General features: G+C 39.3%; 5 protein-coding genes and 3 non-coding genes across 10 annotated transcripts in view; 2 read left to right on the top strand and 6 right to left on the bottom strand.

The window, feature by feature from the left end:
* camk1b (calcium/calmodulin-dependent protein kinase Ib) overlaps nt 1–5,530 on the bottom strand; it is a 37,170-nt gene extending 31,640 nt beyond the window's left edge. The window contains exons 1-3 of one of the 2 annotated variants that reach the window (XM_074686664.1): nt 5,393–5,526; nt 3,733–3,745; nt 289–402 (exon numbers count right to left, since the gene is read on the bottom strand). In XM_074686664.1, coding sequence (XP_074542765.1) covers nt 289–402; nt 3,733–3,743 — 125 coding nt within the window. In that variant the 5' untranslated portion in view covers nt 3,744–3,745; nt 5,393–5,526. Of the gene's footprint in view, nt 1–288; nt 403–3,732; nt 3,746–5,392 lie in introns of both variants that reach the window. The other variant, XM_074686749.1, reaches the window with a different exon arrangement.
* An 88-nt stretch (nt 5,531–5,618) lies between these two features.
* nek4 (NIMA-related kinase 4) lies at nt 5,619–14,386 on the top strand. Its single transcript, XM_074686543.1, has 18 exons — nt 5,619–5,764; nt 6,274–6,390; nt 7,699–7,762; nt 8,279–8,545; nt 8,647–8,844; nt 8,931–9,038; nt 9,136–9,290; nt 9,494–9,629; nt 10,050–10,736; nt 10,827–10,877; nt 11,115–11,234; nt 12,016–12,174; nt 12,458–12,524; nt 12,912–13,024; nt 13,137–13,213; nt 13,338–13,549; nt 13,631–13,764; nt 13,897–14,386. The coding sequence occupies exons 2-18, from the start codon at nt 6,356–6,358 to the stop codon at nt 13,993–13,995; spliced, it is 2,682 nt and encodes an 893-aa protein (XP_074542644.1). The 5' UTR covers nt 5,619–5,764; nt 6,274–6,355; the 3' UTR covers nt 13,996–14,386.
* Nucleotides 7,009–7,127, bottom strand: LOC141799076 (5S ribosomal RNA). The gene has a single exon (XR_012599222.1). It is a non-coding gene; the product is annotated as a 5S ribosomal RNA (ribosomal RNA).
* A 169-nt stretch (nt 14,387–14,555) lies between the features above and the next one.
* Nucleotides 14,556–15,847, bottom strand: spcs1 (signal peptidase complex subunit 1). The gene is made up of 4 exons (XM_074686872.1): nt 15,657–15,847; nt 15,243–15,302; nt 15,043–15,129; nt 14,556–14,847 (listed from the first exon to the last, which is right to left on the bottom strand). The coding sequence occupies exons 1-4, from the start codon at nt 15,690–15,692 to the stop codon at nt 14,722–14,724; spliced, it is 309 nt and encodes a 102-aa protein (XP_074542973.1). The 5' UTR covers nt 15,693–15,847; the 3' UTR covers nt 14,556–14,721.
* Nucleotides 15,848–16,080: 233 nt separating this feature from the next.
* On the top strand, nt 16,081–19,856 carry glt8d1 (glycosyltransferase 8 domain containing 1). Of its 2 annotated transcripts, XM_074686416.1 has the most exons (10): nt 16,081–16,186; nt 16,431–16,454; nt 16,712–16,810; nt 16,895–17,105; nt 17,268–17,385; nt 17,477–17,561; nt 17,722–17,834; nt 17,925–18,091; nt 18,179–18,291; nt 18,677–19,856. In XM_074686416.1, exons 2-10 carry the CDS (start codon nt 16,439–16,441, stop codon nt 18,853–18,855), a joined length of 1,101 nt encoding a protein of 366 aa, XP_074542517.1. In that variant the 5' UTR covers nt 16,081–16,186; nt 16,431–16,438; the 3' UTR covers nt 18,856–19,856. The 2 variants fall into 2 exon arrangements, with proteins under 2 accessions (XP_074542517.1, XP_074542423.1); XM_074686322.1 differs by having other exon boundaries at nt 16,087–16,454.
* A 148-nt stretch (nt 19,857–20,004) lies between these two features.
* gnl3 (G protein nucleolar 3) lies at nt 20,005–25,980 on the bottom strand. Its single transcript, XM_074672521.1, has 15 exons — nt 25,854–25,980; nt 25,583–25,641; nt 25,298–25,438; nt 25,000–25,119; nt 24,837–24,917; nt 24,604–24,739; nt 24,283–24,386; nt 22,424–22,574; nt 22,196–22,283; nt 21,929–22,106; nt 21,675–21,817; nt 21,333–21,469; nt 20,907–21,064; nt 20,599–20,668; nt 20,005–20,511 (listed from the first exon to the last, which is right to left on the bottom strand). Exons 1-15 carry the CDS (start codon nt 25,864–25,866, stop codon nt 20,411–20,413), a joined length of 1,680 nt encoding a protein of 559 aa, XP_074528622.1. The 5' UTR covers nt 25,867–25,980; the 3' UTR covers nt 20,005–20,410.
* On the bottom strand, nt 21,555–21,630 carry LOC141799107 (small nucleolar RNA SNORD19). Its single transcript, XR_012599229.1, has one exon. It is a non-coding gene; the product is annotated as a small nucleolar RNA SNORD19 (small nucleolar RNA).
* LOC141799117 (small nucleolar RNA SNORA47) lies at nt 22,794–22,877 on the bottom strand. The gene has a single exon (XR_012599231.1). It is a non-coding gene; the product is annotated as a small nucleolar RNA SNORA47 (small nucleolar RNA).
* Nucleotides 25,981–26,343: the final 363 nt, after the last annotated feature.

The following is a 26,343-nucleotide window of genomic DNA, read 5'->3' as shown; positions in this document are numbered from 1 at the left end:
CAATAACTCCTTTGCAAACATCCAGTCATCACGCATCAGTTTTCTTTTGCAAAAAAATTGCATGAAAACAAACGAAAAAAAAAAATCATCCAAATTACCAGGATCCAAAACAAATGCTAATGTGTGGTCTTTTGTCCGTCTGAGAGCTCTGCAGAACCCCCTTTAATGCATCATTAAGAGAGCAAAAAACCCACACCCTTTACTCAAATATTTTTAAAAGTAAAAAAGCCACACAAAGAAAGTCTGAAATGTGAAGTCCTCTAAGGACTACAGCAATGACACACTTACGTTCCTAGGACCTCTTTAAAGTCAAACTGATCCCTCACGTCAGTGGTCTTCTTTTTCCAGGCATGGCAGTCATCACCTAGAGGCATCTTCTTGTTGTTACGGTCAGTAACGATGCTGGAGAAGAGCGAGAAGAAAAGAGGAAATGCTTGTTAGTACTGACGGTTGAGCTGCTTCTCTCCCCACCTGCAGGAAATGGGGAACTGACCTGACAGTGCTGCTCCTTGTGCTCATACAGCTGAGTCTGACATGAGTATTTATTGAATAGAATATTTTAAATAAATACAGAAGATAAGCCACATGTGACAACACAAATATATATCTTTGTGTTACATGTGATGTCATTAATGACAAAAAATATATATATTTTAAAAAAAGAATATATATTTTCTGTTATATGTAAAAATATAAACAAACAAGGTAAGGGGGTCACAACACTTAAATGATGGGGGCACTGTTATTATTCTGTGCTGTGATTTTTTTATTATTATTTTTCTGCACTTAACTGATGAGGCTTTTGTAAAATACACAGTGCAAAAGGAACCGGTTTCATTTCAGACACTGAGAGAAGGAAGTGCTCTAAAGGAAGTACAGACAAAAACAGTCAGACAAACAGGCTGTTGCAAAATTTGGTCAGTTTGTTGCAGAGGCCACTCAGGAATGTGGTGAACACAGCCTCTTATCTCAAATTATCTTACACACAAACAAATCATATTTAACAGTATGCTGAAAATTGGGAACAATGCAATCAACTTTAATTTTAAAATCTGTCACTGGATTATAGAGAAAGATGCATCAGTGGGGTGTCTCCACATTGCATCAAGGGTCACTCACTACACTGAGCTGACTTTGATGGTTAAATACATCACATAGTGTAGATTGTGTATGATGTTTCACTGTCTCTGTGTACAAAGGTTATTCAGGGTTATGTCATGTTCAAGTGTTTTATAATCTCCTGTATCATAAAGTTTATTATGACATAGTAGGTTGAAAGTAAAATCTTTCAGGTTAATAAGTAAACTCAGTCCATAAACAAATGCTTCAAGTCTTATTTCCAAGCTTAGTTGTGTGACAGGCTTACCACACTGTGCGTGTGTGCTTGGCTGTGGGTGCTGGTCACATAACAAGGTTGACAAATTCCTAATGACAACAGGCGATAGCTTTTTCCTGGAGCTTACTTTGGTCTAAAAATGGTGTTGTTCAACTACCTATGAGACAGAAACTTAAACATTTGTCTGAGAGGCAGACTGTCAAGAAGAGTCAAAATCACTGGTGAAAAGAACAGCTGCATTCAAACTATTTTGCCAAGGTAAGAAGTACAAAAAACGACAGAAATAGTCCATTCTTTGTTTTTTTTTTCTTTCTCAGCAGAAGTTACAGATGTTTGTCTCCACTTTCATCTCAGCCATGAAAGTGCTCATAACTCAAGACATGAAGGACTAAAATAGCTCTGTTCATATCAGCATGCCTCCCTCCTCTTCTGTCCCTGCTGCCTGTCTGGCAACTTCACAGTCTGTCTGTATCGGATGAGGTAACCTTTTGTTCTGGATTATTCAGGAGATATTTTGTTAAAGACAATATAATAACACTGAGAATCATGTTACCAGGAAAATGAAGATATAAGCAAATTAGAGGCTGAAATGTGTCCTCGGAGGCACGAGGAAGGTTTGAACACTGCTGTTATCTCAGAATAAATGTCAGTGGGACATTGCCTCTCCTAGCTGCATTGATTGATGCACACATGCACACAGTAGCCTAGATCCAGTGGCATCCTCACACACACACACACACACACACACACACACACACACACACACACACACACACACACACACACACACACACACACACACACACACACACACACACACACACACACACACACACACACACACACACAAACGCTTGGTCGTATGCTGCCTTCACAGATGTCAGAAGTCGGCTTCATACCTGTTGTCATGGGAACCTGAAGGAACTGCTGTGGTATCTGAGAGTCTCTAAATTGTGTTGTGTATAATGGAAGATGGATGGAGGAATTTCTTCTCCTGTCTTTAAAAAGTGGCTACAGGGTGTATGTTTGTTTAAAAATATGAAAAACTGGTGTTTGGCTACTGAATATGGATTTTTGTTCGCATAACTTTGGGTGTTAGTCAATACCAACCATTGACATCTGAGATATACATTACTTCCTCCATTGAAATTTGCATAACATTTAAAGCAACTCGAGTAAAAGGAAGTGGCGCTAAATTAGGCACGAAAAAGCAGCATGCAAAGTTCAGTATGTGCCTTGGTGAAGCAGTAAAGAGGAAGTTCAGTAGAATTTGAATGAATCTGTAATGTTTCGCTTCTCACCCTCAAGTCTAACAACTACAGTGGTGGCCAAACAAACAACAATATGCAGCAACAGTAACTCTAGTCCTGGGCACATCTTCAACTTGACACCTGTCTCTTTATTTCAAAATAGAGGAACTGTTAAAATGCATGGTTTTTTTCCCACCCTCAGTCAGTGCAGAGTAGTCAGAAAAAATAATTTTAACAGTCTGAAAATATAACACCACAGTTTCTTGGCCAAAAAAGCAGATTTGAATGGGAATCCAGTGTTAGGTTTCACAAGAGGGACTTAGAATTTCTTTGTTGAAGCTGATTATCTGGTCAGTACCTGAGTATTACCAGGTTTTGTGGCATACAGACTAGATGATAACTTGATAGATCTAGTTTTGTCTCAGTATTTAGAAGTCCGTCATGACCAAGAAAAGTCATATCTAAGTTTAAAATAACTGCTAGTTTTGTGGAAACTGAGGATGATGAACGAGTAGAAACTCCTCTAACTGCTTGTTTGTACCATATCACTCTGCTCATTTGGTGACTGATGTAGATTGATGGTAATTCCTGCATCAATGTAGTAGATATTTATCATCAGTCAAATAAACCTTTGTATGCAGCCACTTTTGCTTGTCTCTCTGGGTGTGTGAATTTTAGAAATTATCAAGCCAAAAGAGTACTCCGTAAAATAAAAACTTCACAAGCACCTGGATATGTTTTATATAAGGCATCTTCACATTTCATTTTAAAAAACACATTTTAGTGGGAAAAGACAACTGCTGATAAGGTTCAAGTTTAGGACACTAAAGGGCAAATGGGGGCACGTTTTTGAGAAGTGGGAAAGTAGAGTCACATGCAGATATCTAGTGAGCATGTAGAGGGTGACGACAGCCCCTCCATGCCCACTGATGACATGAATTTTGGCTAGTGGGTGAAGATAAGTGGCTAACAATAAAAAAAAAAAAAAAAAGGTAAACAACATAAATCCAAGAAGCAACAGGATCAAAGAGGCTTGAGCTAGGGAGACGCAAACTACCACAACCATCACATTCCCTGGATTGAGTATGTCACATGCAGCATTCACCCTGGTATAAGGTTTACACGAAAGAGAGCTGCTGTACTCACTGGTTTCCCATTCCTGTGATGTGCAGTGGACAGAAGAGACACACATAAAACACAAACGCATACAGGTACACACAACCAGAGTTAAATGTGACAAATGGCATACAGTTAGAGTGTTTGGGTGAGAGATCTCATATGCAATGTTGTGAAAACTTTAGCAACACATGTAAAATCATGCACACATTGTCAAACAGACATATGATGTGTAAACAAAAATAGACCAAACTGAATTGTTGAACACATCAAGACAAACTCACTTATTCTCTTAACTAGTTGGCTTATTTCTCAAAGTTACACACTAATGAATGACTTTCTCTTTCGTTTCAATGTAACAACACACATTTAGATTTAGACTTTTTTTGTTGCAGTTTCATGCTGTGAAGGATTTGCTTGCTAAGTTATGAATACTTACTCTAGCCTTGCCAGAGGTGGTGTACCCATTATGGTAGATTTTCTACTTATTAGGAAGCCAAATTGCTTTTCCCTCCTTCAGGTCCTCAAAAGGTCAGACAAATGCTTAGCCAGTGTGCAGATGTATTTTTGCCATCAGAGTTCCCAAGGGAAGAATCATCTTTATCAACACCTTCTGCACTATCAATCCACTTTACCTCATTGCCCTATTGGCATGCCTCTGTGTAAAATCTATACTGAAATGCAGCTCAAATATAGAAAACAACCATTTAACAAAACTCCATTCACACATTTACTGTATCAAACAACAGTGGTTCATTCATTCAAACTTGTGAGCCCTCACAGTGGTGGGCGAGCGCTTCCCCTGCAAGCCAAGTGCAACATATTCAAAAGCATTCACACAGAGGGAGATGTGAAGAAGCAGCATGTAATTCCCTGTATTTCTGTAGCCTCTCTTCAGGGAATAAAAAAAACTATCCGAGTAATCTACCCAGCTTGTCCAAAACTACATCAATCCATCAATCAGCCACCCTGCACCCATTGGCTGGCTGGCAAACACAGATTCACTCACACTGTGATTGGTCAGCTGGTGCCAGTGACGTACAGTAAATCTCTCAAAGTGGGTTCATTAATTGGTAATCAGACTAACTTCTCCTTACATCATCTCATTGATGGAGGAGTTTGAGGTGTGTGTGTGTGTGTGTGTGTGTGTGTGTGTGTGTGTGTGTGTGTGTGTGTGTGTGTGTGTGTGTGTGTGTGTGTGTGTGTGTAATAGACAGAGAGAGAGAGAGAGAGAGAGAAGGGGTGGGATGGAGGACAAGAGGGGGGAAGGATTAAAAACAAGCAAACAAAAATTGAGTAGTGGAACACATCCTGTAAGTAAGTTTACTGAAAAAAGGTTCGCGCCTATCCTGGTGTGCAGCTGAACTGAAACACCAAGAGGGTTCTCCTGACACACAGCTTCAAGATAGCCATGGTTTCAGACAACCGGCAGTATTTTCCCCATTACTTCAATGGAAAACAGCTTGTTGACAGTGTTATTTTACATGTAAAATGTATACATGCATGTAGGCTATCTTTCAGCATTTCTACAACTGCAGCTACAACTACGAATCCCCTTGATGTAAAAGGCTGCATAACGCGCCCTGTGGATGACGACAACTATAGTAGGCATTTGCCCAATAGTATAACAGCTCGAGGGCTTTTGTGGTATTTGAGAGATAGTTTGGATTTCAGCGGAATGCGGTTGTACCTGAAATGTGTCCGTCGGTAATGGCCCACGTCCGTGTCCTGTGTCCGTCAGTCCCTTCGTCTCTCCAACTCTGAGCGCTCCAACCGGAATCTGTACTTGGCAACCCCACTAACAGAAGCGCTCCTACTGACGTCACACTAGGGCGGGACCAGAACGTCTGATGAACCAAGAGATGCTCGAGTTACGGCTCACAGGTAAATAGTTCTGCAACATGATTGGTCACTTTTCTTCACCCGTGACTTCCATGCTGTGCTGAGGGGGAAATGCATGGAGTTCTTCATGCGTGTAGCTTTGACAAGTTGTGATAAATAACACCAGCTGAGAAGAAAAAATGTAGGAAATAATTAATACCAGCTTTGTGAGCCATAAATGGTAAGCCCAGATGTGTGTGTTTTTTAAGTTGTTCTTAATATAGCTATCTACGCGGTTCAAAGAACATATACTGTAAGGCTAACTATAGACAAGCTTCAGACTCAAACTTTAGTTTCCATGAACAACATTGTTGTGCGGAGGCAACTTAAAAGTCGTTGAAACAGCAGCAAAAGCAGAAGCAAACACAAGGCTGCAATAATCAACAGCTCTTAATTTATTTCTACATGAACAGGGGGTATAACGTATCAGGAACGAGACATCAATCTCATGCATCAGCGATTTTGAAATAGTTGTAGGCAGTTAGATTAATGAAAGGGACTAGTTACTGTCAGCTTTCCACAAGACCATGGTAGACTTATTATTTATACCACATTACTTCTCTCTAGACAAGTCAGTGAGTCCTTATAGCTTTGTTTTTTGAAGGAAAAATAAATTGGACTACTGTTCAAAATAGATGCTTAAATTAAGGTCACCCACAAGACTTACTCTTTCCACTCACCTTGTTCCAGATTTCTTGGCGCTTGAAGTGGTCTGACGCTCCCTCTAGTGGATTACAGAGCCACAAACACCAGGGATGAAGTCTGAAAGGCTATGACAACCCATAGTCAGACAGTGAAGTCACAACAGTGGGTTTTGCAACTCATTTTAGCTACAATATTATATTAACACTTTTTCAATCTCTATTATGGCTATTCCAAGTACTGATATTATACATGTATCAATTAAGCATTATATATAAAGTGTTATATATTTATCTCCTCATCCTGAATTATGGGCTTTTGAACTTACTTCTCCCAAATCATTCACACTTATAATTAGCTCTATGTGATTTTTTTGTTTGTTTGTTTTTTTAAACACCAGTTTAAGTTTTTTTTAATTCTTTTCTTCTGTCTGAGTGATGCTTGTGTTACACTGTTATCTGGGAAACATTGTACCCAGTCCTAATATGTTTTCGTTTTGAATTTTCATGAATGTCCAATGAACAAAAATTGAAATTTTGCTCCTGCTGACTGACAAAAATGCAGATAAAAAATACGGTCTTCATCTGTTGCCTAAAAACAATACATCTCTTGTCAAAAAAGGAGCTGTTAAGACCTGCCTTAAAGGGAAAGGGCTTTTGTTATCACTTAAGTACTTGACATATCATTTGAGGACCTTATTAAATCCTAAGAATTTAGGTGTTCTGAAGATCCTTTCACTGACGAAAAACAGTACCCCCTGTTGACCATGAAGAATTTTTAAAATGCTTACAACTCCTGATATTCCCAGGCGGTCTCCCATCCGAGTACTAACCAGGCCCGACCCTGCTTAGCTTCCGAGATCGGACGAGATCGGGCGTGTTCAGGGTGGTATGGCCGTAAGCGAAAGATTCAGTTAGAGAAATACATTTTAAATTTGCTCAAGCATTTTATTGGACTAGTAGGTATTGAATTGACAGCTAGTCTCTTGTCACATACCTTTAAATTTTACAGTAAGCTTAACATACACGTTGAAATATATAGATAGTTGAATCTAAATCTAAAATCTCACGTTATTATTATTATAAAACACTAACCTCTTAGTATCTTCTTTTCGTCCTCGATGAAATTCTGCCTTACCCTGATGCAGCCGCTTGGTAGCGCTGCGCTCGAAACTGACCTGTTTTTGGGTCTGGTTGGACCCTCTCATTGTCGTTGGCAGTAAGCTGCCAGTTGCCTAGTGACGAAAAACTATCGACACTGATAATTTCCTGCGTTTCAAAATCTCTCCGCTGGCACTTAGCTGGTGCGAAGTTTTCAAAAAAGATTTCATGTGTTTTTGTGGCTTCCGGGGCTGTTACATGGGACGAAATAAACCATTTACTATTGCCGAAAATGTCGAGTAGCGTTGCATCGCTTCAGGATCATGGTACAGTAAGCGTGTTGGAGAATGATGAATAATTATGCTTTCATCAGGGTCGTTGGGAAAGGCAGCTACGGGGAGGTGCACTTGGTGAAACACAAAACAGACCGAAAACAGGTGAGAATCTGAAAGAATGAGGGCAATTACAGATATCACAAAACCATTCAAATAAGCAACATACTGTGTTAGCTATTGTGGTTACCTGAATTCTACAATTACCATGACTTACTTAGCTTCAAGTTAGCCAAAGTAGGCTAAGATATTATAGTTGTGTCATTGTTTCGAGACTGACTACTTCAAACCCTGACTATTCATTTTCCAGACCACAAGTGTGACTGTTGTAGCTAGCTAAGAGGATTTGTAGTTTGAGCAGGAGTAAGAAATCCACACTAAAGTCAGGAGCAGAGTTCAAACTATAGTACTCATATTAACTTCTTGTCTCCCGAAGTCATGAAATTCAACAAGAATAATGCAGTGATATTAATATAAAACAACCAAACCCTGCTTTAGATACCAACGTTTCTTACTGGCTTGTTTGATTTCTAGCATCTTCTTTCCAAATGTTTACATTCCATCAATACAGAATAACAGACATTGCATGTATTAATTACATATCCTTATTTATTTCTACAGTATGTTATTAAGAAGCTGAATCTAACCACCTCTTCCAAGCGGGAACGCCGATCTGCAGAGCAGGAGGCACAGCTTCTGTCCCAGCTCCGACATCCTAACATTGTGACATACAGAGAGTCATGGGAAGGAGACGACTGCCAGCTGTACATTGCAATGGGCTACTGTGAAGGCGGTGACCTTTATCATCGACTCAAGCAACAAAAAGGGGAGCTCTTACCTGAGAGGCAGGTGGTGGAGTGGTTTGTACAGATAGCCATGGCACTCCAGGTAGGGTGAAAGACTGAATATGAAAGCCAGATAAAGTCAAATGTGATTTTCTTTTTTTTTTTTATGATGCCCAACAGCACTGGTGTGATTTTTTTTTGCAGTACTTGCATGAAAGGAATATTCTTCACCGGGACCTTAAAACACAGAATATCTTCTTGACAAAGACCAACATCATCAAAGTTGGGGACCTGGGCATCGCAAGAGTATTGGAGAACCAGAATGATATGGCTAGCACACTCATAGGGACTCCATACTACATGAGCCCAGAGCTTTTCTCTAATAAACCTTATAACTACAAGGTGAGTCAGATCACTCTTCATCTGTGTAGTTTATGTAAAAATAATTATACAAAACTGCTTTACAGAGGATGTTTTTTTCCCTCCAGTCAGATGTATGGGCACTGGGTTGCTGTGTATATGAAATGTCCACTCTGAAGCATGCTTTTAACGCTAAGGACATGAACTCGCTGGTTTATCGGATTGTGGAAGGAAAGGTGTGTTTCATCTTATCTCACCACCATTTTTATTGCTGTCTTAAAAGATCCTAGTCTTTATCCTGAAGTACACTTTTTTTTCTGGTTTCCTCCCCAGCTGCCACAGATGCCCAGCAGATATGATCCCCAGCTAGGGGAGCTAATCAAGAGCATGCTGTGTAAGAGACCTGAAGACAGGCCTGATGTCAGACTCATTCTGCGGCAGCCTTACATCAAAAAACAAATTGCTATGTTCCTCGAGGCTACAAAAGAGTAGGTAGAACTTGAAGCAGACCTCTTTGTTGTAACTTCTAACTTTTTTAGGGCAGTTCTTTTGATGTTGGAACCTTAAAAATTATTTATTGTTTTGTTTTTTGTGCTGCTACTTTTCCATCTTTGTACATATATTTAAAAGCAATTCTGTGGCTGAATGATGTACATTTTCTCTGAAGTTTGTGTGCGATTGTCCCAACCAGAAAAACTGCCAAGTCTAGAAAGAAAGCTGTAGCTGGTGGTGAATGTAAGGGCCACAGTGCATCACCCCCTGTGATGTCATGTCAACCAAAACCCGAGAAAAGTCCTCAGCATGGACCTCAAGGGAGGCTGAAACCGGTGAGTGGCTGGAGGATTGCAAGAGTGCTCCTTCATAAAAGTCTGGATTGTTGTCATACTTTCACTGTTTTTTAGTCTTTCAGAAAGAAATGATGGCTTTCTCTCTCTATTCTCTCTCAAAGTATCATGTATCAAACCAAAATGTAAATATCTTTCCAAGTATTGTATTTTCTGAAAGAGAACCAATACAGCATTCATAGATCTGTGCTATTATAATTCTATATCTTTTGATTAAGTATGACAATATAATGATGTCTCCCAAGTTACTGTTGATACTTGATTCTCTTAAATATGTGTGTGGACCTATCTTGGTCTTCAAAATCTTTAAACAGTCTTGAGACTTTGCTGAGATTTTTGTCCAGCTGAAGCTTCTTTAATTTATCTTTCTTACGTTAATGATGCTTTACTCTCCATCCTTAGAAAGAAGAGAAATCAAGACAACATAGAGTGCAGAATGGTGTCCCAGACTGCACCCCAGTCCACCCACCTCAGCCACCTAAACCCTCCTCACATGATGTTCTCAGAACCAGCATTGTATCAATGGCAACAGTCAGCAATATTGATGTTGATTTTAAACAACAGGAAGAAGAGGATCTCGTAAAGAGGCGAGAACAGGGGCCCCAATCAGTTGTGTCACGACACCAGACATGTAATGAGTCTGTGACTCTCAGTGTGCATAATGAACACAAGGCTAGAAGGAAACCAGATCTTACCGCTCTTCCTTCCCCTCTGAAGCCACCTCTAAAGCCTGTATCAGGTGCAGGCACTAAGGCAGGAGGAGAGAGAAGGCCCTCTAATGAGTTGTCAGGCATGCACTCACAGGCCAAACCAAACCCTGGGGAAACATTCTCTGTCAGTGTGGAGAGGAACATGTCACCAACGGATGATAAGAATGATACCATGGAGCTGCTCAAAGAGGCTGGCATGCAGAACCCAAAGGCTGAAGCAGCAAAAGAAGCTGCTCTTTATGATCCTGAGAGGAGAGAAGCAAAAAAGTCTTTCAACATGAAAAGCACTGGAGCACCTGTGGAGATGGTTAAAGACAATAAAAATGACACCCTCATGCTTCTCAGGGCTCAGACACAGCACCATACCTCAGACATTCAAGTAAGTAAACTAAGGGCTGATCAGTGTTTGTGTTGTCACCTGTGTTTCTATGAAGTGTTTGAGTGTTTATATTCCCATATGTGTCAACAGGAAAACCTAGAGTCTACTGAAAAGCTGTTAGAGCCAGTCCCTCCAATCTTGGTAATCATTTCAATACTTGCATTTGCTTTGTGATATCTCACCAGAAATGAGCCTTTTAGTTCTGTGCTTTTCATTTAACCTGCATTAAACCAGGTAGGTCCCAAACCTGGCCAGGTTTAGCAGCTGCATTAAGTTCCAGCAACAAAACAATCAGATCTAGTGTTACAACATACAGGAGTTTTTCTGTTTTGGCAAGGTTTTTGTCAAAGTTTGAACAGTTTTAATTTGTCCGGTCAGGAGCCTCTTCATGAGGAATCCCTGCCCCCAGACAACAAGTCGGTCATGCCCACCACACGCTTAACTCCAGAGCCGTTTGTACAACAGCCGCACAGAGGGAGACGGACGCATGGAGAGAAGGTGAGGTGGCTTTTACAGTTTTTCCCTTGTCAGTTCTGCAAGAGTATTTGCTTGTTGTCTGTAACAGATCTTATTGAAAGTACATTGAAATTATGTTTGTAAGGAATGTGCTATACAAGTATTATTGGATCAAATAGGATTTGTGACAGTAGAAACATCTCTGAATATAAAGAGCTCTGGAAAAACTAAGAGACTACTGCAAAATTTTTAGTTTCTCTTTTAATACTTTTTAATAGGTTTGTGTTTGAGTAAAATAAACATGTTTCATTCCAGAGTCCGTTGACTAATTTTCTCACACATTTCCAAATAAACACTTGTCATTTAGAGCATTTATTTGCAGAAAATGACAAATGCTCAAATATTAACAAAATTCAGTGTTTTCAGACCTCAAATAATGCAAGGAAAACAGGTTCATTTTAATTCTTAATAGGATACCACTGTATTGACCTCAGAAGACATAAGAAATGAAATTTTGTTGGAATAAACTTGAGTTTTGAGCCCAGCTTTTATGTGTCTTGCTATGCTCTACATCACTCTTTCATTTTAATGTTGGGTGACACTATGCCACTCCTTGTTAAAAAATTCAAGCAGCTCAGCTTTGTTTGAAGATTTATGTACATCCATCTATTTCCAACAGTTTCTTTTTTTGTTTTCAAGTTTTATAATGAAATGTGAACAAACAAAAGTAGATGATAATAAACTGTATCTCTCTGGACACACCCAAAGTCAAACCTTAATCAACATTTTGATCAATTTGAGCTTCTCTGGCTTCTTTTTTTAGTCCAGGGTGGCTGCTCCTCGTCCTTTACCCCCACCTCCTGTTGTGAGTGCAGCCATAGAGGGAAGAAAAGGGAGTAAGAGGAGCACAGAGAGCAAAAAAGCCAGTGGAGATGCAACCTCCTCATCAGTGAGTTCCTGTAAAGACAGAGTCTTACCCCAGGTAAGGCAACTCTTCCACTCTCACACATATTACTGCAACGACATTTATGTTTTTAACAAATTACTCTTTTCAAGACGAGCTGTTTAAAATATTTGCAAAATAATTTTATGCTTCAGTATTTCATTTTTGTAATGAACATTGATTAAGTTTTTGGTGTTTGAATTCATACAGAACTTTAAATATTCTACAACACAGTACTTTGTTTCTTTATGTATGGTGCTTTATTTTTCCTGAAACCTGCAATTTTATTTTAGTAATTAATTACTTTTATCATGTTTGTTAGGACCGGCCTCTATCTGCCAGAGAAAGACGGAGGCTTAGGCAGTCCCAAGAGAGTGCCATCCAACCAGGTACTCCTGCTTTTTTCCAACCAAACCACGTGCTGTACTGAGATATTTTATGTACAAGTTTGAATGTGTCAACTAACTGAGTCAAATAATTAAATCATAATGTCCCTGGCTCAGCTCACTCTCAGTGACACAAGATATTCCTCTTGCTTCTGGGAGCATTGAAACAAATGTTTTATCGTGTTTTCATTGCTGGAATTGAATTGAAGTGATTTTATGTCTTTGTTGATTGTATTTCACATGTTTTTTATGATACGGACTTGCTAGGTCTGAAACAAAGTTTACATATACACTGTGGTTTCAGATCAACTCGAGCTGCTGGAGATTTACTTTTTCAGTGAATACATGTTAATTGACCTTGTTACTATTACATCTCTACCTCTTCCACAGGTGTTAGTGTTTTGAGGAGGGCATCTTATGACGTGACCTCTACTAAGGAAGAAAGCTGCAATATCCCAGTGTCCAGATCTGTTTCTGACATTCCCACTGAGACCAAGGGAAAGGTAGTGGAACCCCTAACTAGAATCTGATCTGATTATTTCACAGTTGGTTTAAAAAAGAAGTTAGCTTCAAATCTTTTGTTAAGTGACACTGTGACCTGTTAAATCACAACAGGATCGAAGATCAGAGGAAGACGATTACAACTCATCTACGAGTTCCACGGAGCGCTTAGATGGAGCATGCAGGGAAAAGTAAGAACTCCAGTTACTCATTCTCCATATTTATCATGTCTGAAGTCTCAGTGTGCTATAACCATAGACTGACCATAGTCATGTACTGTATATAGATGTATGTTTCTCAATGTTTCTCCTGCAGGAAGACTGAAACCAGTGACATGCAGGATTTAGTCCAAATGATGACTCAAACTTTGAGAATGGATATTGGAGACAGTGTGAATGAAGTGGACAAAGACAGATTTGGCTCTACATCATACCCAGAATTCAAACTGAACAGGAAGTATAGGGACACCCTGGTGCTTCACGGGAAGGCTCGAGATGAGAACCTGTCACTAGGGGAAATACCCACTGGTGAGACACTTTTATCAAGCTGTGTGGTCAAATTGCTTCTTTTAACTGTCTGGCTGCATAACCATTTTGTGTTTTCAAAAGGCTCCACATCAGGCCCGGCCAAGATCAGAAGAGCTATAGAGCACCTGAGGACGGATGTGGTGAAGGGCCTGGGGGTGAAGCTGCTGGACAAGGCCCTAGAAATTATGGAGGAAGAGGATGAAACCAAAAGAGAAGTAAGCCCACGCCAAATGACTTCCCTCACCTTTGCACAGTGCAACCATTTTGCCTGCTAAAGTTAAAACCTTGTGTCATTCAAGTTAAATTACATAACCAGTCTTCAGTTTAATAAGTGATTGTCATTGCAGCTGTGCCTCCGTGACCAGATGGGGGAAGAAAAGTACCACACTTATGCTGTTATGGTGAGGCAGCTGAAATTCTTTGAGGATATCGCCTTCAAAGCTTAGAGCAAGTGCTGCATCATCAAAGAGCATTTGCATTTTGAGCATCTTGTGGAGAAGTGTTCGCAAGAAGCATGCTTCTTGCCAGATCCTGAAGGTTTAACTACCACTCCATCCTCTGGAGCCTTGCCAAATTTTCCTCCTGCTTGTGTGCAAATTGAAATCTATACACATTTTGTAAAAGAATGTAATTTTTTGTTTTCATCAAAATTTTGACGACTATGCAAGAGTTTTAGATGTTGAAGTCTCTCTTCTTCCTTTCTGCTATGTTATATTCGAAAACAGGAGAAACACTTGATTGCATTTGAAGACACTAGATTGTGCTAGTCATGCTGTAGTGTATTTCTACACAAAAAAATTATGTAATGTGATATAGATGCATTGTAGATATTAACATACATTTTCTAATAAACATTTTGTTTTTTATGTGTTTTCATGTTTTTTACAATACTTACAGGGTAGTACAAGTAAAGTATGTGATAAAGTCATAAATATCTATAGTGTATCATGCAGGGCAAAATTGCACAAATAACACAAAAATGAAAGATACAGTTTAAAAACGTGCAGAAAGTAACAGATTTTTATTATTTAGACATATAACTTTTTATTCACCTTGACCACTTTAACAAACTTTGCCCCAGAAATGCTTTAAATGAGAGCTGGAGGAGAAAAACCAGAATTATTTGACTATAAAAGAATTTATTAACAGACAGGCAAATGAGCAATGTTCAGTTATTTGTGTTTTTTCTTCTTGAGACTTTCCTGAGGTTTTTGATTGGGTTCTCCACTGATCTCTGGTAGAGCTGGCTGCCAGGACAGAGGATTCTGTCTGTACATTGGCCATGGAGGCAGGGTCAACTGAAATGAAAGAACCAAGGATTTATTGAATTTTGAAAGTTGTATATTGCACTCAGTAAGGTGTAAGCACACAACAACATGCACTATTATGTTGTCTTAATAGTTCAGTTGTCTTATCTTAACAGCAAGGGTATATAGTAATAATGGATACACATCGTATCTATCCTCTTTTTCTTTCCTAGAAGATGAACTTACCACACAGGAAACAGCAAAACCACCCAACACAATGTATACTGTCCACCCGAACTGTTCAATGATCAGACCATACACGAATCCGATCACCTGTAAGGTCAGCAAACATGATATCAGGGAACTGGATTATACTAGAACTGACAATGATATGCCTTTGAACTGTTTTCTGGGAGGAGCGGTTTATGAGCGTCAGAGACAATTACCGCTGAGATGAGAATTATTCCCTGAAAAATCTGCTCAGCCAACTTCTGGCCTTTGTAATCCTGTAAAACATTGGACAAGGAATCATGATTAATCAAGTCAAACTATCAACCCACATGAATCAGCCCAGTTTAAGGATAGGATGTCGTGTACAAGAAGTACGCAAAGAATGTTGTCCGTTAGCTTTGCAAGACGAGTCACAACGTAAGGGTAAATTGGGCCGCCACGTTTCAAAAACCACCAGCTAAAATTTTAATATTTGACTCAAGAATCAATTTAATGTAACAAACGTATCACGAACTGTTACACTGAGGCTAGCTAGCTCACTAGCAGCTGGTTCCAAAACACTGGCTAGCTAAGAATGAACGCTAGCCTTATTAAAATTCATGATGCAAAAGAGCATGAATATTTCTCACCATGTGCGTAGGAATGGTCTTGAATATAGAAAGCATTTTCACTGCTAATTGAATAAGAGCGAACGGACAGAATCACTATATACAAACTGATGGACTTCCCGTTTAAAGAAGGATACGTCGTGTTGAGCAGGACCCGCCAACCATTAGCTGCGCAGGCTCACACGTCTATACACAGTAGGGATGGGATAAAGTGCAGGGTGATGCTGACAACTGTGGTTTGAGAGTAGCGGAAATCTTTGGTCGTCTAATTGACTGCCTGTCATTCAATATGACTTATTTTATTCCTTATGTTCCCAAAAAAATCAAATTTCCGCAATTAGATACAATTTCTTTCACAATAATTGTTTTTATACATTTTAAAATTTGGAACAGGGCTTCTAAAACTGCTCGACTTTGTTTTACAATCAGGCACAACCAAGGACGTCTATTACTACGTGCAGAGTGGATAAAGTTGTTGATGTTGAGTTGGCAGTTTGGCTCTAGCGTAGATTTCTTTCCCCTCTCTCCTGTCCTGTCCTAGCCCACTGAAGGTAGCCCTTCTTGTATTGTATGTATATTTCGATTTCAGAATTTGAACACACGGTTGAAGCTGGTTTGTTGGCAGGAGTGCGGTGTGTCTGTGCGGTCGCCTAGCAGTGATATGGCAGCATTGGGGTTCACATCAGTTCGTTAGCTTATTCATATCGGGGTGCACTTACATCAACTTTGAACCTTTAACGTATTTTTATTCATATATATTTTTTTATTTTTCACGGTTTGCTGGGGCGGATGAAGCCGTCACTATGACAATGAGGAGAGGTGGGTCATTGTGGATCATATAGAGATTATTTTCTCATTCAAATCATTGTTGTTATTAAATTTGTTCGACTTAAAATTCAATTTATATCCTCATTCACCTTAAATATTACTGAAATGCACAATATTCAAGACTTCCTGGCTACTTTTATTGACTTAATGCGTACCAACAGGCATGTGTCTTTCATAGTTACCAAGATGACACATTTCACAGGTCACTTTGGGGATTACTAATGTAGTGGCTTTGTTGTCCTTTTCAGTAAATGTGGTTATCCTTGTGCTCCTGGCTGTGGCCTTTTTGATCATAGTGCAGCGTAATCTCCTCAACCTCAGTGACTTTTTGCACAAGGAGCATCCAGGTATGTTTATATTTGTTTTTTAGAGTGGGAATATTATCAATTCAATAAACGCAATTTATCAAATCTTATCACGTTTGTGTCCAGATGCGGGCATGATTCTTCCCTTTGAATCGGAGCTGTCTCCAGACCTCAGGCTGGAGCTGGTGAGGAAAGGAGATGAGATCCCTGTTCTCATCACTGCAGCTGAGGAGAGACTGGGCGCTGTGGTTGCTGCCATGAACAGCGTCTACCAGAACAGTAGAGCAAATGTCGTCTTCACGATAGTGACACTAAACGACACTGTGGATCACCTAAAGTAAGACATTAACACAAGTTTTCCATGCTACTTAATGGACACAAATGTTCTGCATTTGGCATATTTACAATGTGGTGTCTGCCCCCTCCAAAGCTAGAAGAAGTTTTTGCATTCATCACTAATTGACCTGCCTTCCAACTATGTCTCCTTCTTTGCCTGCAGAATGTGGTTGAGTAAGACAAAGCTAAAAAACGTCAACTATAAGATAGTAATATTCAAGCCTGAGCTCCTCAGTGGAAAGGTATCTAAGGATCCTCAGACCCTTGAGGCTACAAAACCGGTGAGACAACAGCATGTAATATTGATTGTCTTTCCTGTTACTGTTAACACATCATCTCTTGCAAAATTCATGCAAATTTCCTGGTTTGCAGTTGACGTTTGCCAGGTTTTATCTACCTTTATACCTACCAGAAGCAGAGAAAGCAATCTATCTGGATGATGATGTTATTGTTCAAGGTAAGACACTTATATTTAGTCTGATTATCACATTTGACTTCACTGCTGCTTGTCATTTCAAATTTCTGTGTCTACACACCATAGAGCACACAAATGTATGTAACACCAGTAAGAAAAAGCATTCCTTTGATGGGGGATAATCTGCTTTGTTGTATCGCAGGCGATGTTCAGGATCTTTTTGACACCCAAATCAAACCAGGACATGCAGCTGCCTTTTCAGATGATTGTGATTCAGCATCTGCTAAAGGCATCATCCGAGGGGCTGGAAATCAGGTAGGCATCACTTGTATGTGTGGAATTGCAAAATCTGCAATTTTTTGTGTTGATGATGGCTTTTTCCTTAACAACTCATCATTTCAATAGAACAACTACATAGGCTTCCTGGATTTTAAGAAAGAAGCTATCAAGAAGCTCGGGATGAGGGCAAACACATGCTCCTTTAACCCTGGGGTCATCATTGCCAACCTGACTGAGTGGAGGAACCAGAACATCACAATGCAGCTGGAGCACTGGATGGAGCTCAACACACAGTATGTTCCTGAAACTGATTTGACAAACAAATCCAGGACATTTTCTTTTTTCCTTACACAGAATTAACTGACTGTTTGTTTTCTCAGGGAGGATCTGTACAGTAAGACGCTAGCAGAGAGCATAACCACCCCTCCTCTTCTTATAGTTTTCTACAAACGCTACTCCAACATCGACCCTATGTGGCATGTCAGACACCTAGGTAAGTTCTGATTAGTTACCACCAGCGAATGAAAATGAACTTTCAAGCTATCCTTTGTTACCTGTAGACAATTTAAAGTGTGCTGCAAGCCATTTTGATCCTTTCAAGTCCAAAATTTTGGGCATATGACTGTTAGTGGATCGAAGAGTGGTATCCATCCTTTGCAAGAAAGTTTACTTCTTAAAAGAGCTGTTTCTGCTGTTGTGTCTTTGAACAGGCAGTATGTTTTAGTAGCATATCATCACTTTAAAGAGACGAAATAGTAACTAGGGAAGTTGTCATAAATACGCCAGCCACCTAACACCACTAGAATTTCTTTCCTCTTGAAAAACATAAACACAAACTGCGTAACATGAAGCATATAATGACACAAATCTATTTTCAGGCACTACAGGCGCCGGGAACCGTTACTCTCCCCAGTTTGTGAAAGCTGCCAAACTCCTCCACTGGAACGGACACTATAAGCCTTGGGGGAGAACATCCTCTTTTTCTGATGTATGGGATAAATGGTTCATTCCAGACCCCACGGGAAAATTTCATCCTGTCCGAAGACATACAGACTGAAGAATTTGGTTTCAGGAACTTTTTTTTTTTTTTTACTATCAGAGTCAGCATCATCCCAGCAGGAACATAAGTCTGATATCTCAGGAACAAGGAGGAGTCTTCTCACGTGTTGGACCTGTACTTCAGTTCTTAGTTTCTCATAACGCACACCTGTATTTTATAAAATTACTTTGAATGGAAAGAGTTAACTTTATTTTCTTTCACCTCTGTAGCAAAGTTTTTCACAATCCTCTGTCCGAAAACTCAGAGCCAGCATTGTTTTTTTATTTCCTTCTCTTCACTACAATCTGATGAACATAGTTTCTGCATGCATTACCATTCCCATTGAAATGTATTGAGCTTATGTTGTAACCTTGTGTAACAAAAGTCATGGCAGTGGGGACAGTAGGTTTTACACTTGTCAAGGTTAAAATTCATTTTCTGTTTGCAGCCATGAGCGGTTCATGGAGTTACCTCATGTATTATGTTGTGGCACAGCTCGACCTGTGGGCTGTTTTGCCCAAGTTTTGTTTTCATTTGATTAGCTAAACAGATATCTCTTGATACCTCATTTCAAAGCTTCCTGTGGACAAAAACTGATTTATCCAGAATAGAAAAAAGCTCCTGGTTTGAGATCTGTGAACAGTAGTTTAGTTTTGTACAAAATTTTCTCCCAGTCTGACTGAGCATTTTGTGATCCATTATAGTTTTATAGTACAAACTGTTATTCCATTGCAGTTAAGTGAACAATGCATTAACATTATGACCATGATCTGTCCTCACAATTAACTATGCCACAAGTAACTTGTTCCATGTAATACTGCCTCTCAAACTGTTAATGTTGTAATGACTGTTTATGATGCATGGACCACTAAGCAAGCTTCTACTTTATGGGTAGAAACATAAACCTCCTGTTTTATCCTTGTCAGGGTTTTTACCTTTCAAAAAGCTTTCACCTTGATGGTGTAAATATGTTTTCTTTGTATAGAACATAAAATTAAAGTAAATTTTTTATCATTTAATCTTGCTTATTTTCTTTAAAATTGATCTATAATGGATATTGTATTTCTTGTAATTAGAGGGTCCAGTGTCTGTGGCTAAGCCTAGAAAACAAAAGAGCTGCAGAGGAAGAAAATTATTTGAACATTAAAATGCCATCAGGCTAGCAGAGAATCATTACATAGCAATTTAGGGGTTGTAGAGGTTTATTACATACAATATTTATTTACAGCATCCTGCGTGTACAGAGATAGATCACAAAGGGCCTTTGAAGATTTAGAACAGTGTCTTTTTCCAAATGATTCAAGGAGTGGATACATACAGAACCAGTGAATGAAGTCGAATCCGCTTGACAGGCTTAGTACGAGTTCTTGAGTGGAAAATGTAGAACTGATGAAAGGCAAATCCAGCACTTAGAATGGTCTGACTGTCCTGCTGCTGTAAAGCTTAAAAAACACACATGGCGCATCTGAAACTACTCAGATAATGCCTTTTAAGCCCACTCATAAAGCTGACAGATCCAGGTTTGCATACTGAGCCGATCACATGAGCACACTCCCAAACAGTGAGGCAAAGCTCACTTAAAATCCGTGTTGAAGTCGTAAGCATCGTCTGTAGAAGCTGAAGTGAGGCTGACGTGGATAGGGGCTGGCTGGAACTGCACACGGGCTGGTTTTTCTGTTAGACGAGGCAGGATGTAGATATAATGTTTTCTCCCAGCAAATTATCTCAAAGACATTTAAAAAAGTTGGAAATAAAACTTACTTCTGTGGGACGCCTCCTGTGGGCTCTCTGATGTTTGTATTTCACTTTTGACATCAGCAGTTTGTTGAGGCTGCAAGAAGAGCAGATGTTTCCGCTTTTTAAAATCAGACTATCTTTAAGAAATACAGATATGAATAGTTATGACAACAAAGAAAGTCCAGTCATTGGGATCAGAGTTGGATTAGAAGTCTTCATAAACAAATCAAGACTTAAATGTTTGTCCTCATTTCCAGAAGACCAGACCAAAATCACAGCATTAACAGCTGTACTGGCTTAACATCTGCCAAAGAAAGCAAACCCAAAGTTACCTCATCATTCTGCTGCTCTTCTTTTTCTTCTTCTACTTCTTCCTCCTCTGTGGTGGCTACAGGTTTTTCTTCAGAAAGGTTGCTGACATTCAGCAGCCCTGCAGTCGGGCCTTTGGAGATGAAGCTTATACTGCTGGTCTGTGATGGACATTTCACCTCTTGAGACACAATAGAAAAAAAAAAACAAGTCATTAGCCAAACAGACAGAAGTGACTCATGCTCCAAGAAGCTGTTGCACATTAAGAAATGAAGAGCCCAAAAGGTCACTCATGCTGCTCTGTGGTGAGATTCTTGCTGCTTTCAGAACACTTGAGAGCAGCAAATGTTGCGTGCACACGCAAACACACGAGTGCACGCACAGGCATGCACACACACAGTAGTGTAGGTAATTTGCAGGGGTCTTATAATGAAATGTAATCTTTGTACCTTTCAGAGTTTCTTCGTTGCCTTTCATTAGATAGTTCACATCCCAGCCGTTCTTCATTTCAGCAATGACAGCTTCAGACATGTATACAGGTAGGCTGGGGTTGTCCTGTGGCTTACAGTGGTAGCTCATCTTGGCCCTAAGAAGCCATCAAACCAGAGACACATTTCTTTCAGATCAGCATATCTGTACCTTGTTAATTCAAGTAGTTGCAGGTAATCTGGCACACTGTTAGGATCAGAGTTGGATTAGAAGTCTTCATAATGAAATCCAGATTTGCGTTTTTTGTCCTCATTTCCTTGCCAAATATGCACAGCTGCTGACCGTCTTTAAAGAGAACTCACCCTGTGCAGTCCGAGAGGAAAACTGTGGCTGCCTGCTCCGAGTTTGGGACTCCACCCTTCTGCAGATATCCACGCTTCTTGGCCAACAATGTCAAAAACTCTGGTGAGTTTCTGTAGTCGGGGATGTTGTACTGGAGCATTATCTAAAAAAAAATCAATCCACTGAAGTCAATAAATAACAAGTTCACCCAAATGTATCTAGCTGCATTACTCCTGAACACCATAGCTCTCTTAATGACCCGATTTCTGCTTACCTGTGTCTGGTCATACTGTTCAAGCAGAGTCCTGACAGCCTCCTGCACACTCTCCTCACCCTCCTCCACCTGCAGGCTCCTCAGAGCCATGGAGGCAGCTGGGTTGGATGGTGATGCCAAGATCCCTGGGCTATCAATCAGTTTTACATTCTTCAGGATATGCACCTCCTGCATGGATCTGACAGGGCATGAATGGAAGACATTTCATTTAAGAAATATGTGAGAATATTTGCTGCAATCTTTTTTGCTCACAGTGTTCATACTCACTTTGTCATGCCTCTCTTCATTCCTGCATTGCATGCAATGACTTCTTTCAAACTGTTGATGATACTACTCTTTCCAACGTTTGGAAAACCTGGAGGTAAAGCACATCACATAAAAATATAATTCAGACCATGCTTCAAAATGTTTAAAAAAATCAACCAGACACAATTCAGTAGAGCCAGGGGTAAGAAAGCTGAGGAAACTTTCTATGAAGAAAAAAGCTGAACTTACCAACTACAGCAACTTTGAGTGTTGAGTCATCCGGTAAGTTTGCAGCAAACCGTGTCAGGAGTTCAGTGAGACAACTGTTTCCAGAGCAGGTTGCTCCTCTGGATCGGTCCAGGACCTCATTAGAGGCAACTATCCGTTTTTTCTTGGCTTGCTGGTGAAGACAAAACCAGACATGTTAAACAGATCACTGTGCAAAACCAACAACAAATCAACACTCCTCTTTCTCTTTTCAGTCACTGCCAGATAACAAGTAATCAAAATCTGAGCTTTACAACATGCAGACATCCGTAATTACAAATGTTATAAAAAGATGAAATTTTGTGTTGTTCACAAACTCACATGTCAGCTCTGCCTGAGACAGAGCCAAATAAAAATGTGGTTTGTTTGTTAATCTTGGAGGTTATAACCAGTTAGAACAGCACAAAACAAGCTGCTCAACCTTCTCAGTCCTCCATGTTAAGGGTTAAAAAAACAATTAGCTGAAAGCCTCTTCCACCCAGGACTATAACAGTTTTACATTTGTATTTAGTTTTAATTTCTTTTGACTTTTTGTTTTCAATTTCAGTTAAGTTTTAGTTTCTAAAACACGTTTTCTGGTTAAGTTTAGTTTTTATAAATTGTTAGATTTATTATTTATTTTACTCTTTTCATGATGTGTTATACTTGACAGGCGTGAGATAAAGATGGAAATATTGTTGGTTTTACCCAACTACTTTAATCTGATACTACGTGTTACTTTTCAGATTCATGTTAAGATGAAATTTTAAAAGAGCTGTGTGGAGTAACAATTTGTGTGCTTTTGCTTTTTTAATGTTATATATCAGATACCCTCCCCATCACTTAAAGAGGCAATGAGGACTTGATGGAAAAGCTAGCATTGGTGCCAGCAATACAGACTCCACTTCTCATGAGCACTTGGTCACTGTCCCTGACTCTCAACAGCTCAACAGCAACAAGCTCTCAGTTTGTTTTGAAAAATGGAGATTGAATCTGTATTGAACAGTACTTCTCTTTGTTCAAGATGACTTTTTACCAAACAGAATGCAATGTATTAAGGTATTTATCAACAGTTACGTAGCGCTGCTGTTTAAAAGGGGCCAACAAACACTTTTTAAACTCAGTTTGTAGCGTTGTTCACTAGCCAGCTGTACTACTGTCTAAACTACTCACAGCCCGGTGCTCTGAGACATGTCTGTAACTTGTAATGCTAGTTAATCCTTATTATGAGCCAGTGCTCATCTACCAAGCAGAGCTAACATAACCTTACTCTTCATTTTATTGATAGACTCTAAAGTTTGAACAGACAGGGGTACAGTAGGGGACCCTCACACAAATTGAGAGTGTTGGCAGCTCAGTTATAAAAAATAAGTTTATGAATGAGACACATTGACAAAGAAAAAAACTCAAAATATTTTTTCAACAGTTTGGTTATTTTGGTTGATTTTGTAAAACACAAAAAATTGTTGGTGAGTTACCTTTCTTTGTAAAGCCTTTTTTTTTTAGATTTATTCAGTTAAACATGTTTTTGTTTTGTTTTGTTTTTTTTTTTAAAAAAACAAAGTTACATTTTCATTAGCAGGCCTAAAGTTGAATGCTATGATATGGCATAGATTTGATGCAGAAATGCAGACTCAGCAATGAGCATCAACACATTCAAAAGACCCAGGCCCTATTTTTATCAACTCCATGTTTTGATAGCACGGATAATACTTCCCCTACCACTCAGCCACTATTGGCTTCTACAGTGTCTATAGCAAGATAAACTAATGTGATGAAAATCTTGGTTTAAAGGCCTTGTGGTCAAAGCTTGAGGTCAAAACAAATTATAATAACAAGTGCTATTAAAATGCACCCCATACCACTGTTCTGTCCTTGATCTGTGTCGATGCCTTGAATACCACAACTGGACACTCCAGTTGTAAATGCTTTATCCAGTCTTTTACATTTTCCTTTGGTACCAGATCTGCAACACAGACACAGACACACACAGACACACACAGACACACACAGACACACACAGACACACACACAGACACACACACAGACACACACACAGACACACACACACACACACACACACACACACACAAAGCATTTCAGTACAGGAAACCACATTTTATACATTAGGCTAGAGCATGTCAATCTCCCTGCAGGTTTTCAAATGTCTCAAATCCATTTACCTATTTTGTTTAAAAGAAATATCAGTTTCTTTTTGCCATCACTTTGCAGCACTGCCTCCTCCACCTGTGGGCACCTGCTGCCCAACGGATCACGGGCATCAAGGACTTCTATCACCACATCTGATGTTGTGATTGCCTGAAAGGTAAAAGTAAAGAGAGAGGGAGGTCAGAAAGGCAATCTGTCTAGTCTATCCTTTTCCAAGTCTATGTTGATAAGGTTTTGTTGGTCTTACCTTATTCAATTCTTGACAAAGGTACTGTTTTGAACTCTTGTCCTGGATACCATTGTTCTGTGTGTGCTTTACAGCCTTGTCCTGTGGAAACAAAACAAATAAAAATGAGCATTAAGAAATTACTGATTTTAACCTAACTGGTGAACTCAGTTTTCCTTTTTACCTGTCGAGCCTTTTTAGCAGAGGGTTCCGACTCTTTCTTCGCATCCTCCCTCTCTTTTTTTCTTTTCTCGGCCCGCTCTTGTTTCTTTGCTTGACGTTTTCTCTCTTTTTCTTCTTCAATCTGTCAGACAATAACAATGATCATGCGTGTTGATAGGTTAAATGTTGGTGACATTTCGAAACATTAACAAGTTAAGATATATTTCCTGCAAAGCTAAAAATGATTTTTGGTAGCTCAGGATATCTGCAGGATAGACAAAGTTATTCCAGTGATTTAATGTTGAGGTCCGGTGACCTACCTGCAGCCTCCTCTGCTCTGCCTCCCTGAGGACCTCCTCCTTGAATGGAGCGCTGCTGGGAACTCCAGGATCCTTCTTCACTCGTTTGCTCACTCCTTTCTTTTTCGCCTCTCTTCTGAGCTTTCTGTTGTGCTCTCGGACCTTCACAAACACCAATATATAACTGATTATGTTCGAGATATTGCAATTTTGAAATGATTCCGGTATTGAGGGAACACTAGGTCCTAAAACGGATCCACACAGGCCTAATTTTTAAAGTGTCAAGGTATGAAGTCAAACAGTTACCTTCTTTTGTATTTTAAAGCGTTTGGCGCATGACATACGCTTACTTGCTTTTTTAAGCTCTGAAAACAAGAGACAGAAATGGAAAAAAAAGTTACACTTGCAGTTTTGTGTTAGTTAGCTTTAAGTGAAGCTAATGTAAAACGACAAAACGCGACGTCTTGAAAATATACGTAAGCTTGTTGTCTACTCTAACAACATTTGTGAGAGAACAATGCTCGTAATGTGCTGTACATAATGTGTTAACAATAACTTGTGGAAACTGTTGACTTACTTGGTCGTTTCATCTTTGAGCCGTGGAGCTGCCAATGTGCTTCTCTGCCCCTGAACCTCTCACACGTGCATCAGTAAATGATTTTGGAAAGTAATTTCCGGTTTTGCAGGGAAAGACATCGCCCCCTGCTGACCTGTAGGAGTTACTGCTCTGGAGTATTGAGCTTCATTTTTACCCATCACTAAATGTGATCACCCCCTGGTTTGCCCACTGACAAAAAATATCCTTATGAAAGTATTAGTAATGATTAAAAACGATATTATTTATTATTAATTATTATTATTATTATTATTATTATTATTATTATTATTATTATTATTATTATTGTTATTATTATTATTATTATCGAGAGTTGAAGAAAAAAGAAAAAGGAAGAAGAGGAAAAAGAAAAGGAAGAACTACTGTGAAATATTTTCAATGACTTTGTTAATTTTTTATGTATTAATTTTACTGTTATGAAATTAATGAATTTTAATTTTTGCAAAGTAAA

Source organism: Halichoeres trimaculatus, unplaced genomic scaffold (genome assembly GCF_033239565.1).
Source record: "Halichoeres trimaculatus isolate MK-OKI-2021-1 unplaced genomic scaffold, fHalTri1.1 fHalTri1_scaffold_1, whole genome shotgun sequence".
Taxonomy (NCBI): domain Eukaryota; kingdom Metazoa; phylum Chordata; class Actinopteri; order Labriformes; family Labridae; genus Halichoeres; species Halichoeres trimaculatus.
This window is presented reverse-complemented; position numbering and strand designations above follow the sequence as displayed.

Excerpts from the sequence above, each read along its gene's own strand:
- nek4 (XM_074686543.1), top strand. The coding sequence starts at position 6,356 with ATGACAACCCATAGTCAGACAGTGAAGTCACAACA. Across the intron at positions 10,737-10,826 it reads ACCATACCTCAGACATTCAA|GAAAACCTAGAGTCTACTGA; the intron begins GTAAGTAAACTA and ends ATGTGTCAACAG. Across the intron at positions 13,214-13,337 it reads GATGGAGCATGCAGGGAAAA|GAAGACTGAAACCAGTGACA; the intron begins GTAAGAACTCCA and ends TTTCTCCTGCAG.
- spcs1 (XM_074686872.1), bottom strand. The coding sequence starts at position 15,692 with ATGCTTTCTATATTCAAGACCATTCCTACGCACATG. Across the intron at positions 15,303-15,656 it reads AGACCATTCCTACGCACATG|GATTACAAAGGCCAGAAGTT; the intron begins GTGAGAAATATT and ends AATGTTTTACAG. Across the intron at positions 15,130-15,242 it reads GAATAATTCTCATCTCAGCG|GTGATCGGATTCGTGTATGG; the intron begins GTAATTGTCTCT and ends CTGACCTTACAG.
- glt8d1 (XM_074686416.1), top strand. Across the intron at positions 17,386-17,476 it reads CCCTTGAGGCTACAAAACCG|TTGACGTTTGCCAGGTTTTA; the intron begins GTGAGACAACAG and ends CCTGGTTTGCAG. Across the intron at positions 18,292-18,676 it reads GTGGCATGTCAGACACCTAG|GCACTACAGGCGCCGGGAAC; the intron begins GTAAGTTCTGAT and ends ATCTATTTTCAG.
- gnl3 (XM_074672521.1), bottom strand. Across the intron at positions 24,918-24,999 it reads CTGCTAAAAAGGCTCGACAG|GACAAGGCTGTAAAGCACAC; the intron begins GTAAAAAGGAAA and ends TTGTTTCCACAG. Across the intron at positions 24,387-24,603 it reads ATTTCTTTTAAACAAAATAG|ATCTGGTACCAAAGGAAAAT; the intron begins GTAAATGGATTT and ends TCTGTGTTGCAG.